Consider the following 15,211-nt stretch of genomic DNA (forward strand, 5'->3'; position numbering starts at 1 on the left):
ATCAAAAATACATATTTCTCCTCTTACCTGTAGTGCTATTTATCGATCTAGATTGTTTTGGTTTGAGTTGCCTAGTTACTAATGCGCGGTGATAAGGTTGGCGGTTGTAGTTTGGTAGAAGCTCCTGCACAAAACTGTTCACAACCAGGTCTCAGGATTCTCTTCAGTAACCGGGTCAGCATTTCTTTTTTGGTTCCTTGTGCATTACAAGCCGAGGGCCATCTAGTTACATTATATTGGAGAGAAGACAGACACCTCTACTGATTATATACACCACTCAGGAACTCTCTCTAGATTGATAAATAGCGCTACAGGTGAGAGGACGAATATACATTTTTGATTTTGGGGTGAACTGTCCCTTTAACATATCATCCACTGTGCAATTACATGTCAGGATCTGATTAAGAGCTCTATGCAAGAAAGCCAAACACTTTTCATCCTCCAAACTAGCATGCAGGTGCACATGCACAAAGCAGGCGTTCATATGTGCTGCTGAAGCAAATCAACAGCCTACTGTTTCACCAGACACAGGTAAACACACTCTTAAGTCAGGAATAGTCGTCCTACACCTCTATTCCGATGTTGACATGTGGTTTGGTATATTTTACAAAGAACAAATAGTTCCCCTTAAGGTTTGCAGATACACAGATTGCATATTTGTATATATTTATACAATCTACAGGCATCAGCTCCGAGCTCAACTCTCTAAACGTGTGCTGATTTAAAGAAGACTTTAGCACGCTGCCACTTCCTCACACTGCAGTACACGTTGAGCAGCTATGACTTCATATATTTTAGGGCTGAAGGACTCATTACATTTCTACATTTGATAAAAGCACATGTATAATAGTTTTGTTTAAAAGTGTGCCATATCTGTGGGCTGTTGGGTGTATCTTAATGCTGTATTGAACAAGCCACTGCCTCGTTTTCTATGCTTGTCAAGTGAGATATTGCATGCAGTAGTTAACTTCATGTTGCCTAATGTAGCCTTTTGTTAGAATAATGTAGCTCATTTGTAGTTTTGTATGGATATTATGGGATGCAACTGATCAACATGTGAAGAAATATTTGATTCCAACATCGTTTCTAGAAGCCTGTCCCTTTTTAATATATTGAATTATACTCGGATGTAAAATTACTAACTATGATGACTTGGATCTGTGAAATACTTTTTACTTTTATGCTAAATGTTAAAAGGGCTTTTATTGTAAATATAAACTTGTGATACATAAAAAAAACAGGCATGGTTCAGAAGCACAGGTCAAGTAATATGGAATGTTACTCAGGCAAAAGGAACTATTTTCTTTAAAATCTATTATTCATATAGCGAAGTTATTTGAGAGCAGTGTGCTCTGAATGTATAAAATCATAAAAACATGTTTTTCAACTGCATGACGCTAAACAACATACCTCGCCGTTACACAACCGCATTTAAGTACGTTAGATTAACGAGAATCACAAGATGTCACTGAAGCCAGCAGAAAACGTTCCTTTTTTATTTTTATTGCATTACAGTCATTTAGCAGACGCTTTTACCCAAAGCGACTTACAATTGCATTGATTCCATTCCAGTGCATTTGAATGCAATACATTATAAAGTATAAGACAAAGTGGAAATATGTCACAAAATGTACCTTGTGCAACTGAAATGAAGGCACTGTAGCGATGTGCCACCAGCAATAAACTTGTCAAAATCATGTTCAAAAAGCGGACTTGTTCTGTGTACAGTTTCCTCAGACACCATCCAACAGCGACATTTAACACATTATTAACACTAAGCAGCACAGTTTGATGTGATATCCACACCTCAGCACATCCGACATTAGATGTCATTAAACACATAGTGGCATTAACATTTAGCGATACATAGAGGAAAGGGCCAAATCTATGCCAGCGTGACATACGTCGCATCAGTGGTGACGCCACAGTTGTTATCCTTCATTGACATGAGGATGTAGCCGTCATTGCCCCAGTAGGTGGACCACGAGTTCTTTACCAACCAGTACGGCTCCCCATTTAGTGTGCCGTATCCCACCGCGAGCACAGCGTGATCCAAATCTTCAGTGGTACTACCTGGAAAGCACAAGAAGCATGCAGAGTTTAGGGAGCGACAAAGACCGTTGCTGCTGTGAAAAAGTGGGAGTGGGAGGCAAGCTTACCACAAGCCGGTTCATAGTAGACACCGTGGCTGTAGAAAACAAATGAACGGTGAGATGCATCGATGCTGACGGCCGTCGGTCCGTTTTTAAAGAGCGCCACCTTAAGGGCCTCCGCGTCTCCTGATGTCACGTTGGTGTAGCTCTGGATCTGTGCGGTGAGCTGCGATGTGTTCATGTGGCAAAATCCATTCTGTTCAGAGAGGGAGGCAGGAAGTTAACACCGAACCCTGAAGTGCAGCAGGACTGGAAACCATCTTTCTCTTGAAGGAAAGTAATTAACGACCGATCTGGAAATATTCACGTAGGAACTTGTAACTGTTGTAGTCCCTCAAAAATAAATCCAGTAAGTCACCGGTTGCTTGTTAAACTTGTTAAACTGACGACTTGTTTAACAGAGTTGACGTCATGTTAACAATTGTTCAGCAGGCTGTTCCAAAATCTGACAGCAAACCCAAAACAACATAGTGTCATCAACAAGAAACAAACTTTATGTGCTCCAGTTCTGACTGTAAATGCAATATTCAAATATCACTAATGCCACAAATGTTAAATATTTTGGGGTGCACATTTTACGGTCCCTATTTTTTATGTTACAAAATGGCAACCCTTACTGCCGAGCCCTGGTGTCACAGGTTATTCTGCTCCTACAGGTACAGGTTTCACACTATGCTCTCACCATTCCCATATAGGCTCCGTAGGTTTCTGTTGTGGCGATGCCTCCGTGTTTCATGATCCACTCGTATCCTCTCCACTCCTCCCCTCCATCACAGCCGTTATTGCCGAATCCCCAGGAACAGTCTACAAGCATCTGCTGAGAGAGAACCTGCAGAGATCCCGACTGAAAGACATGATCGCACTGAGATTAGTAACCGAATACAAATTCTCTAAAGTACAATACAAGTGCAGAAAAACATAGATGATTTGTGACTGAGCGGAGACGTTCATGATGAACGTTTTTTACACCAGCTGTTGTCTGCAGGTTGCTGGGCAGACGCTGTGAGATCACGAAGAAGTATATTTAAAATTGGCCCCTGGGGAGCGGCTCTGTTTATGAACCTGCTAATGGGGAAGGGGCGGGGGGGGGGGTGCAGCATCCTGCGGGTCACTTCCTGCTGCTGCGCTGCATGCTGGCAAAGGCACAAAGACGAACCGCTGGGGCTTCACAACAGCACTCCCTCCAAGCCCAATCAAACACTAACACTGAAACAATTAGTGGAGTTCTCATCCACAGAGAAGCTCATACATCTTCTCCCTCTGTGGTCTCATCATTTTTGACAAAACGCTTTAGTTAATCCAAACGACAAACATCTTAATGTTAAATATTAAACAGTAGCTTGATTCTCATCATTTCCTTTCATTAAAAGAAGGAAAAGGAAATTACTTTAAAGAAATTGTCTGAACAAATTGTGCTCTGATATCATCAATATTAGTTTAAAATGTGACTAATGATTACTTAATTCATGATGTTACTTACACAATGAGGGTCATGTAAGGTCATAATACCCCTCCTTTTCTCCCATTACCTCGCACTCTACCAGCACATTACCCTCGGCTCAGAACAACACTTCTTAAGGACTCTGTAAGCCCTTTCAAAAACCAAACAATATATTGTTTAATAGCCACCTACTTCCCAAATGTTTCGTTCATTTTTCCCTGCTGTGGGTCAAGTACCTCCTTAGAAAAAGCCAATATCAGCCCATCAATTAAAGAGCTGCCGGCCCGATGCAAGGGACAAAATCAAGAGTGAGCGAGAGAGTCAAAGAAGTTGGTCACTTCAGTGGGGTGCCATCCCATAATAAACCATCCAATGTTTGGATCGAGTTGCCTGGCTACACAAGTAAAGGAATGCCTTTGAGCATCGCCTTTGCACGGGACGGAGGCAGGCCAAAGCTTACACTCACTCAGTTCAATTTCTTCGCACACACACATTCTGTCAAGTCTGACTAACGTGAGTGAAAGTGGCACAATGTGCCCCCGCCCTCCTCCTCTACAGGGGAGGACTTCTTTTCACTCACAGGAAGGCTTAATGTTGACAAAAGAGCTGCATCTCAAATACAGAGCATCCGATGCAGATTTGTGCAGAAATTGTTTTTACCCAGACATGACAGAATAAAATTAAAAAATAAACATCCTCAGTCCATCTTTAAACAAATGTCTACAGTATTTATATTTTCTTAAGTATTTTGTAGTGGCCATTTTAACTTTAAATATTAAATTTGTGTCATCTATTTGCCTTTTTGTGCAAATCTGCCTGAATTTCTCACTCATGCTTCTACATCATAATGTTTGTTTCTATTTAATTTGCCTAAATAACCCACTCCCCCTACAGCTACACCGATCATCAAAGTTACATCTTATGATTTCTTAAATATTTAGAAAGATGCCAATAATAGATCAACAGCGAACACAACCGCAACGCAAATCTACCAAAGAAAAGATGAACCACCACGCTGAACATCTGTGGCTTCAAAGAGCATAAGGAAGGGGCCCCTTCAGTTATAAACACTCGAATGTGGCCAGCGACTGTGGAGCAAAAAATCTGTTTCACCTTTAGGAAGAGAGCGCCCTCTACTGCTCCAGTGGTGGCAAAGCTCCAGCAGGAGCCGCAGATGGCCTGGTCCTTCACAGGGGTCACGGCACCTGCAAGAGCAGAGTCGAGTTAAAAACTAGGATGTCCTGCAAGGAAGATGCATGTTTGATTAATTGCATATACGTACCGTAAAGCCTCCAGTCAAGTGACTCAGGCACTGTCACCCCTTCGTAATTCATTAAGGGGAAAGGGAGCCCTCTGTTTGGGGTCTTTGCTTGTTTCCTCCCCCTCATGGTGGCCAGCTCCGACATGGTTCGATCGGACAGCGAGTTCAGAGCCAGAGAGAAGGGCAGCCCTGCTCTGTTCTTGGAGTGGACATACCTAGAGTAACAGGAAACCAGTCATCAGATATAGATCTCTGCTGAACTGCTGTAAAGCATGCCTGTGTCCTTTAAGAAAAGCTCTTATTGGCAAAGCTGCAGTGACACAACTTCTCAGTATGTAATGTTCCTCTCACCGGAGGTTATGAACATAAGCGTGTCCCCTTTTCTCATGTTCTCTTTCGTCGCTGTACTGACGCTGAAACTTGTCCTTGAAATGGTCGAACATGCGCTCTGAGTGGCCTGATGCCGAGGTGTGGACGAGATCTTTCATTGGATTGGCCAACATGTGGTGCTCCACTCCTGGACCGGGAAACCCACCACAGCTCATCCCTGTAGGAGAAGAAAAATAATAAAGTTTCTTTTCCTACCTTTAGAAACTTTTCTAAAACGTCTTGCAACTACAGCGGAGCACAAACCTTCAGGCAGCGAGAAGACTCCGGGCTCCACTTGAGTGCTGAAGTCTTCGTAGTCCACCAAGTATTTGTCATAATGTGAGCCCAGCAGCGTGTTGTAGCCCAGCATCTCATAATGGATGGGCGTGGCAAGCTTGTCATTGCCGTCTGCACCCCTCTCCGAATGGGTCACCCACAGTGTGTACGTGTTCTTCTTGTAGCCCACAGAGGTCACATTCTGCCAAACTTCACACAGGGAACCTCCAAAGTACTCCGTCCTCAGGAACTATGAGGCAGATCAACATGTTGACTTGTGAGCACACAGACATAACACGAGAGAGCATTTTTCTCCTCAACAGAAATAAATCATGTGTCAGATTAAATGTGTATTTTTCAATATCACGCACAGTATTACTTTACATTTTAAGTTTCTATTAGGTACTGATGTTAGTATTACTTCTTGGGCACTTTTTATTTTCACTCTTGTTTTTATTTCGTTGTAATTTTTTATTTCAGCTGAATTATTTTACTTACTCGTAGAGCATAGTCTATTTTGCACTGGTGCAAGTATTACTTCTGATACAATTAGTATTTATTACTCTATTTTTTATGTTTATATTTTTACTGTATTGTGTTTTCTTCTTCTTCTGTTGTCACCTTTGATCGGTCTCTGGCACAAGAATTTCCTTTGGGATGGTTAAAGTTGTATCTTATACATTATGTGTCATTTTACAAAGGATGCCAACTGTTCTATCTTTATCTTTCTTCTTTTTTTCCTCAGTCCTCAACGTCACTCTGAGTTTGCATTGGTGCAAGGCTGTAAGATTACTCATGAGTCAGCAGCACAATGGACTTAAATCTCACTCACTAAGGCTGCAGTGCAACACTCAGGAAGACGTGCAGCCCCTTTACAGATAACTATGTTTTGATGTTGAAATACTTCACAGAGCACTTTTACGCTCACAGACCTGGAATCCTTGCACATCAGGCAGCGGCGCCTGCGATGTGACCGCTTCATCCTTCGTGCCGTTGGACTGGAAACACGTCATCACATTCAGCTTCGTCTCCGTGGTCTCAGGAGTGATTTTATAGGAAACGCCCCACGGCGGCTCCGCCCCCAACTGGTAGGTCGACACATGTCCTGTTGATGATCAATGTCAGAAGTTAAAAAAACAGTATTAGTTCCTTTAATCTCAGTGAGCAATTTCATGAAGCCATACATGTCTGTACTTCCAGTAACAGCTTTATTTACACCCTTCTGCTTCCCCATTTTTGCATTACATGTTAAACATGCATTATTTTCAGTGCACGTTCAGTTAATGATTTTGTAAAATGAAACTGCTTCGGCTTTCTGAATTGAGTAGAGACATTTTTATCATTTCTAAACAGAGCAAGCAAATGCTACAGACCACAGCTGGTTACACCAGAGCACCTACTGTGCAATATTGTGGCTATTCTCTGGTGAAGATGTTACTATTTTGTTAATAAGCATTTGCTTTGGTTATGATAAATACAGTTATATATATATAAGAAGTCATGAGTATGTAACATGAGTCAACAATAAGTTCCCCCAAAATGCTGATTCTTTTTCTTTCACTTCTTAGTTTGTGTACTCAGTGTACTTTGGTCTGACACAACATGTTCTCCGTTTCACATCAATAATCCAGCCAAGCAGGGAGAAACACAGAGTCAGGTTTAAGAGAAATAGACATTCAAGAGGTTTCTTACCGTGGTAGTAGTCTATTCGGCTGGACTTCGCCGCGAGGTCTAACCAGGCATCGAAGGGCTCCTTGATCTCAGCGTAGGGCAGAGAGATCACTCCTGCAATACGAATGTGAAAACAGTCCTTCAGTGAGGCTCAAAGCTGAGGAAAGAGGTCCTGATGGGTGATCTAATGTTGCACTGCTTACCTTTGACACGATAGCGGTTCCCAAAATGTGGAGGGGAAGGAACTGATTTTCCCTCTGTAGCTGGAAACAAAAACAAAGTGTTGAAAGGTGTTTTACAAAAAACCCTATCAGGATTGTTGTTGACCTTATCAATTTACTTCTCATTATCACTGAGAAAGAGTCAAAGCAAACAGCTGCAAGACAGCTGTGATAGAGTAAATACTTTATTATTCTTTCATTCTTAACATACAGCAGACAATCAACTGAAGCCGTGTATGAGACATTTTGCAGGGAAATCTAATTAAGCAACTGACCGACTTCCACATATTTGTACAACAATCTTACTGCCTACAATTCCTCACATAGTATAGAGCTCTGTCACCTCTGAAGGAATAACGATGTAACAGAAGTGCTTATGACAGAGTTATAGTTTAGTATTCAGTGTGTTGCATGTATACCGAATCAAAGTGTAGTTTATATTATTTTTCGGTATCATAATCTATATTTTAGGATGCATGTAACTACCACGATAATCAAATCAAATCTAAATTGACAGATTTTTGCATTGAGTTTGGCAAAACAATCTCTTTGTTCACGAATAGGAGACATAAGACGATATACTTTCCTATAATATCTGAATTCATGCAGACTTTAATATTCACTTACCACTGCTGTGAAGAACTAATTATTATATTTGCCAACCTGACCGACAGTTTGCATGAAAAATACTTTGTAATCACACCAAATGCGGACGTTGGCTGTTTTCGTCGCACGTAACGTGGCTAAGTGGAGACACGATGAGTCATATTAAACGTCGTCTCTTACCTATGACCGCACACAAAAGAGCAGCTGCGATGCACCAACGCATTGTTTCTACTGTGGGATCACAAATACAGGAGATAAAGCAGTCAGACTACAGTCAACCAGAACACATATGACTCTGAATACTGGTATCACAACAAACCGCAAACACAGCGATTGACGTCGTCTCTCAACCAATCAGACTGCGGCGTGGTAGAGGATTGTCCAATCAGAAGCGAGGGGCGGGTTTATCATGTGGGTTATCATGTGATGTGTGTCATATGACTAAATGACCTGTGCAGTTACCCGCAGAGGTTTGTGTAACTCTTGAGAGGAAACATCCAACCTTTAGTAGCCTACTTTTGAAATGGTCAACGTCGCTTTTATTGTTTAAAGTAGAAAGTAATGATAAATACATTTGTCATATACAGGACTTTGCAGAGCAGGAACAGTGGCGTGAATAACAGAGATAGTAGCTCCCAACGTTTAGATCGTTGTTGACTTGTCTAATTGTAATCCAACATAAATAACTTTTTGAGCCTCCTCATGTGTCAAGTTACTCAAACATATTTCAATAAAGGAGTCTTACAAAGAAACCATACACGACTACCCAATAACACACGTCATATATTAATACCACTCCTCTACAAATTATTATTGCTGCAAAAATATATTTTTTAAATACACGCAGTGCAGTCAATTTACTGCTGCAGGGACTGGGTATACACAAACATGTTCAAAGTGTTTATCTTTCATTTTTTGTTCAAAGTGTTTATCTTTCATTTTACTTAATGCATCTTGTGTGTTCTAGACACTTGAACAAATATTTCTGCAGGATTTAAAGGTTTTATTTCGATTACGAACATGCTATGTGGTTGGTTAAATGGTTATTTAAAAAATGAATGTTGATTTATTTCTGTGAGGTTATACATTGCCACGTCACCCATTGGCTCAGCCCTGCTCCTGCATGTGTGTGTATTTAATTAAGGAGATTGATGACACCTGATGAGACTGGGGAGCAAACCGTTTTAGACCGTTTACAGCTGTAAGAGTACACCGCTGAAATAATAGTAGAAGTTTCTGTTATTTTTGATATTCAACTCGAAATCTTTCTTAAGAAAAAATACCTTCGTTGGCCACTTTATCAAGTCGAAAAACTTCGCCAGGATTAGGAGAAACACGCAGTTTGCATCGGAAAAGAGGGACACGTGGGAGAGCAGAATGGGCCCACTCGTGAGTAAATTAATTGCTTCTTCTTACACACAGTCTGTGATTGCTACGCTATTATTCGAGTAACTTTATTGGATGTTTGGTGATCAAACGGGAATCATACCGGTGGTTTAAAAAAAATGGAAAATGCAATGTGTACATTATTTTTGAGTAGGCTCTGTGTGAATTAGTTTGATCGGCAAAAAGGAAACATGTTTGCAACGCACAGCCTAAAACACAAACATCACTGACAGCCTTGAGACTTCTGCAGAGGTAGAGGTTCAAATCCTCAAAGCACTTCACGGGGGAAAACTGATCATGCAAATGCAAAAAAACAATGAATGACATAAAAGCTGTGCTGGTGGAAATGTTGATCATGTCAACGAAGCCTGTCCCCACTCACTCAACACTGAAATTCAACATGACGATTTCAATGGTTCAGAAGTCATTTTTGTGGTATTGTGCGACTCTATTTCCAACAGTTCTCATCTGAAATTCTTAAATTACATTTCAGTTGTGTTCTCAGGTTTTCACTCAGTCCTGCATTCCACACACAACAAATTGGACTTTACACATGTCACATGATCGACACTTTTTTTTTGCACTGCATACAGCTGCCATATTTCAAAGTGTTGATCTACGGAAACGAGCTGTTTTATCACAGAATCCTTGCGACGCTTTGGCTATTTTGGGAAACATTGAAAAGCCTGACGGCAATCGACACAGCGCCAGAGGTGTTATATGGTACTTGGTGTCAAGTCTACTGTGTGATTAATCATTTATTGGGTCGTGTCGATGGGATGATTTGTTGCACCTTTGCTATTGGGAAAGATTGGATGAACACAAATGAGGATTCAAACTTGCCAAGGCTTTTGTGCCTTGCTCCAGAATGAGCGTCAAGCAAAGGGTCACAAAATGAAGTGTGTAATAAAAGACACAAAGTCTCTCATGCAAAAGGATGACAATGCCCCACAACTGCATCCTCAACTTAAGAAATTGAACTGAAATGTTTCAGACAGTGACTCTTTCCACTACACATATTTATAGGGGCTTTTGCACACGGCATTGAAGAGAAGACTGACGACCCTAAACACTGCTTAAACTTCCACAAACAGTACACCAGGGGGCGGCCTTGAGCTTGTCAGAAGCTGTCTTCATATGGCCCATGACCGAGGATATGTTGACGCAAAAGCTTTGCTACAAGTACATTTTGGTAATGCATAGAAAATTGCTTCTGCCTCCTTGGAAAGTGCACTTTCATGGCAGTTTTTCTGAGAGGATGTTGCAACAAGTTTGATACATGTTGAAACTTGTTTTGGAAACTATGGATTAAGGAATACTTTGCTCTACTTCAGGAGCGTCAGTGTGTCATAAGTGGTGAAGTGTCAGGAGCAACTTCATTCCCGGAGATATGGTGCTCATGACTCAGTTGATTACTCAGCACCTCACAAGTCATGGCTTACCGGAAGAATTGTGCAACCTATCCCTGACAGATACGTTTTGGTGCGAATCAAGACCTAGCCGGGGATTAAATATTTTCATTTGACTGCACTCACACACCCTAGTTCATGATTCGGTAACTGGTTCCATTTACACTTTTTGTGGAAGAAGAATAAATGGTCTAACACATCTTTTGAAGTGGAACTGAACTATTTTTCCAGGTCAGCATGTGAAAACAGCAGCTGCTGAAAATGCTAGCCTGAGCTGCTGCATTAAAGGACGAACATGCACTGCAAGTTCAAGTGACACGAAAAACAAAACCGGAACGAATGGAGCTGGAAAATAAAAATTGCATCTGCTGCTAAAATAGTACTTCCCCAAAGCATTGAAATGAAGGATCAAAGGTTGATTCAACTCGAGATGGAATGAAGGCTTATTTGGAAGCCAGTAAAAAAGAACTGACTTTTTTGGATTCTGAGGTATCACTTGTATAGTTTATGCAAGTGAGTGTGGTGCCCAAAACACCGCTTCAGAAACATATGAGTCCACGCAGCAATCAACAAATGTCTCATCCTTCCAGAATTTTCTAAAAGTGAATGGTCTGTATTTTGGATATTTTAATAAAATGTCAACTGGACAAGGACTGCTAAAAAGTGACATGTCAAACTCGTGAAAGGGGTCACCCATACTAAATATGCAGTATGGAAACCAGGAACTTCAACAAAAGCCTGATATAAATGGTGCGTTTGTCAGCAATTAAATTGGTTCATGCTGCAGCATGTGAAGCTAACGGGGCCAGTAAGGGATGTGCAGTAGCCATTGCACCAGTCCAAGTCAAGGTTGATAAAGGAAATAAGTTCATCTTGACCTATGCATTCCTTGGTCCGGGCAGCTGTCCTTTTGCACAGAAAATCGAATGAAGCCTAAAGCATGTGAAAGTACAGTTCTCCTGAGAAAAATGGCATCAACTGTTGGAGATCAGAGAATGACTGACCTTCCAGAGGATCAGATGTCTCCAGATCTACCATGCCTTACCCATGTGGTTTTTGACTACTTTGGACCAATAGAGGTGAAAATAGACTGTGCACATGTTGAGCGGTGGGGAGTGATCTTCACTTGCCTGGTCAGTCGAGCTGTACATTTGGAAGTCGCAAGCCCATTAGACACTCGCGTCAATGTTTTTGGTGCATGTTGAGGTCCAGTGACGAGCATCCGCTCAGACAATAGAACACATTTTGTGGAAGCACAAAAAGAGCCACAAGTTGTTCCCGGTGTGCTTCACAGCAGCCCGGTGCTCCTACATATTTAGGATGGGTTAACACACACATTGGTAACGTAAGAGATCATAATGACAATATTCACCAGAGCATATTCACAACATGCATTATTCAAACTAGTACTTCATTGAATGAGTAAAGTTGATTTTCTTTGTTATGCCTGGAGGCATTGTGTTTTCGGGTTGTCTGTCCGGTACGAACATGATATCTCAGAAAAACCTGCAGGGACATCTTTTCAAACTTGGGACAAACGTGGACTTGGACTCGAGGATGAACTGACTGGATTTTGGTGTTCATTTGTCAAAGTCACTGTGACCCCAGTATGTAAGGTAAACATTTTTATTTTTATTTTGGAGCAAAGCATGTAAGTTTGTGTAGACACCTCTATTGTGCTGCTACAATACTCATTAATCTCTACTCACTGCAGTATATTTTACTTAGAGAGTAGGACTGGGGGGGTTTTGTATTATATGTTTTTTGGTTATTTTCACCAGATCTGATGAATCTTTGCTAATGGATGAAGGATTTTGAAAACATTTCCCTCTTCACTGTTTGAGATGATTTTGAATGATGGAACGAAGCATGTACGTTTGGGTAGACAGCTCAAGTGTGCTGCTACAATACTCACACTTGACAATCTCTACTTGGTTGCGTATTTGCAACATAACTTTTTTTTCCCAAAATTCTACTTTCTTTAGAGATTAAGGTTAGTTTTCTGTATTTTCTTAAAATGTTTGGTTATCACCAGATTGTAATGAACTTAAACGTATAAGTTGGAGAGAATCGTATTAGTTATATTTTTTTTATGCCTCCTCGGTAGCTTATGTTTTTGGGTTGTATGTCTGTCCGTTCCATTTTCGTGAAGACAATATCTCAGCAGTGCCCTGAGGGAATTTCTTCAAACTTGGCACAAACGTCTACTCGGACTCGAGGATAAACTGGTTCAATTTTGGTGGTCAAAATGTCAAAGGTCACTTTGAATTCACATCTGTGAGGTAAGATGATTTTTACTTATGAAGCAAAGTTTGTAAGTTTGTGTAGAAACGTCAAGTGTACTGCTACAATACTCACACACTTGACAATCTCTACTGCAAAGTAGTGCTTTCATTTTATTCATTTTTTAAACTTATTCTTAGCAAATCAAGTCATTAAGAAAACTGAATTTAATGTGAACATTTTCAGCTACTTTTAGGGTGAGTCAAAGTGAAATATAAATGGAAACGACTGCATAATCATTGCGCCATGCTAACCTCTTGTTTTTAGACCAACAGCCATGAAAGCATGAGCACCCAAACTGTGTCTGTCTTTCTGTCCCTCAATCTTTTCCAGAACCATGATGACCGCGCTGCCGTCTTGCGACATCTCACTTTGTTGAGCTTTCACTACTTTTTTCCCGTTAATGTGTTTTGTGGAGTTTTTCCTGATCCAAATGTTGGAGTTTAGGACTCGTATGTTGAATAAACAAAGACACATTTGTGATTTCAGGACTTACAATGTTGGATGGTAAATCAAAGGGTGTTTGCCTACAGGCCAGTAGGCCATGGGGTCTTCCTGAAAGCAACATCATTTATAAAGGATCAACCATCACATCATAGCATTTTAAACTTCAATTAGTAATACATTAAATACAATTAAACTACTTTTTCATGTGTGGCTCTGTGCACTTAGCCTCTCTTTATTTACACCATGTGGTTGCATTATCTGAAATAAAAGAATAAGTTACACTATAAGAGTATTTGCAACAAAGTCTGAAACAGCCTGCCACTAGATGTCGGTATCCTACAGAACAGGATCATATTATTGCCCACTTTTACAAATCTGAGAACAGAGCTAGTCTTGGATGGATAATTGAAAACACAGGATGCTGATTAATTGAAAGGTAGAATGCTTCCATGAAAGGACACGAAAGAAAGCAACAGCTGAGCAGCCAGCAGGGCATAGAAAAAGTAAACTGAACAAATTGTTTTACATATCCTTAAACTTTGAAACTGTACCCGTTACATGCTAAATCTTTTGGGTTTTGTTAGTTGTTTGTGATTTTGATGGGTCTGGTAGTCCTGTTTTCGCGGCTTTCTTTTTGTAGGTTTAGGTGACTGTTGGTTGAGGTTAGAGGGGAGTGTCCAGATCCTACGGCCCATTGTGGGTTGGTCTGGGTGTCTTCCCTTCTTTTTGTTTATTTTGGCCGGCCCATCAGTCTTTTGTTGGTAGGTTTTAGTTCATTTATCTTGTTTATCAATCAGTTGAATGTGACTTTATGCAACTCCTTAACTCTTAGTTATAATTGACCTCTTTTGCTAAGAGCCTTTTTGGGGGTTGTAACATAATTTGGGGGGAGCGTTCAAACTAATTGAAAAGTTGTTGCGGAGACACCAATTAAAAGGGGACAGGATCCTTAGCTCGGTCTCAACCTCCACCTTCCAGCATCAGCATCAGCAGTAATTTGTGTTTGGACATGATTTAGATTCTTGGTGTTTTGTTAGTTGTTGTTTTGATGGGTTCGGTAGTCTTGTTTTCGCGGCGTTCTTTTTGTAGGTTTAGGTGACTGTTGGTTGAGGTTAGAGGGGAGAGCCCAGATCCTACGGCCCATTGTGGGTTGGTCTGGGTGTCTTCCCTTCTTTTTGTTTATTTTGGCCGGCCCATCAAGGTTTTAGTTATTTTTATTCCATGTCTTCTGGATGTCATTTATATTTGTCAATAGTTGAATGTGACGTTCTGCAACTCATTGACTCTTTTAATTTTGTTGGGCCTCTTTTGTAAAGAGCCTCTTTGGGGGTTTTAACATAATGTGGTGGCTTCTCCAAACGGATTGAAAACTCGTTAGAGAGAAACCAATAAAGGGGGCTGGAGCTTTGGCTCACTCTTCAGCAGCAGATTGTGTTTGGACATAATTTAGACATTTTGGGTTTTGTTAGTTGTTTGTGGTTTTGATGGGTCCGGTAGTCCTGTTTTCGCGGCTTTATTTTTGTTAGGTTTAGGTGAATGTTGGTAGAGCGGAGAGCCCAGATCCTACGGCCCATTGTGGGTTGGTCTGGGTGTCTTCCCTTCTTGTTATTTATTTTGGCCGGCCCATCAGTCTTTTGTTTTTTTTGTATCTTGTTCATCAATAAATTGAATGTTATTTCCTCCAACTC

General features: G+C 40.8%; 1 protein-coding gene across 1 annotated transcript; it reads right to left on the bottom strand.

The window, feature by feature from the left end:
• Positions 1-1,482: 1,482 nt before the first annotated feature.
• LOC306707835 (digestive cysteine proteinase 2) lies at positions 1,483-8,319 on the bottom strand. The gene is made up of 11 exons (XM_079175474.1): positions 8,179-8,319; positions 7,375-7,434; positions 7,193-7,285; positions 6,433-6,605; positions 5,489-5,750; positions 5,207-5,402; positions 4,877-5,070; positions 4,708-4,799; positions 2,836-2,997; positions 2,160-2,349; positions 1,483-2,073 (listed from the first exon to the last, which is right to left on the bottom strand). Exons 1-11 carry the CDS (start codon positions 8,219-8,221, stop codon positions 1,886-1,888), a joined length of 1,653 nt encoding a protein of 550 aa, XP_079031600.1. The 5' UTR covers positions 8,222-8,319; the 3' UTR covers positions 1,483-1,885.
• Between the last annotated feature and the right edge of the window lie 6,892 nt (positions 8,320-15,211).

This window comes from Pholis gunnellus (assembly GCF_910591455.1).
Source record: "Pholis gunnellus genome assembly, chromosome: 16".
Classification (NCBI taxonomy): Eukaryota; Metazoa; Chordata; class Actinopteri; order Perciformes; family Pholidae; genus Pholis; species Pholis gunnellus.

Bases quoted from the DNA above. Each gene is read 5' to 3' on its own strand.
- LOC306707835 (XM_079175474.1), bottom strand. From the start codon at position 8,221: ATGCGTTGGTGCATCGCAGCTGCTCTTTTGTGTGCGGTCATAG. The intron at 6,606-7,192 runs GTAAGAAACCTC...GATCATCAACAG, and splicing joins CCGAATAGACTACTACCACG to GACATGTGTCGACCTACCAG. The intron at 5,071-5,206 runs GTGAGAGGAACA...CTGTTACTCTAG, and splicing joins GCTTATGTTCATAACCTCCG to GTATGTCCACTCCAAGAACA.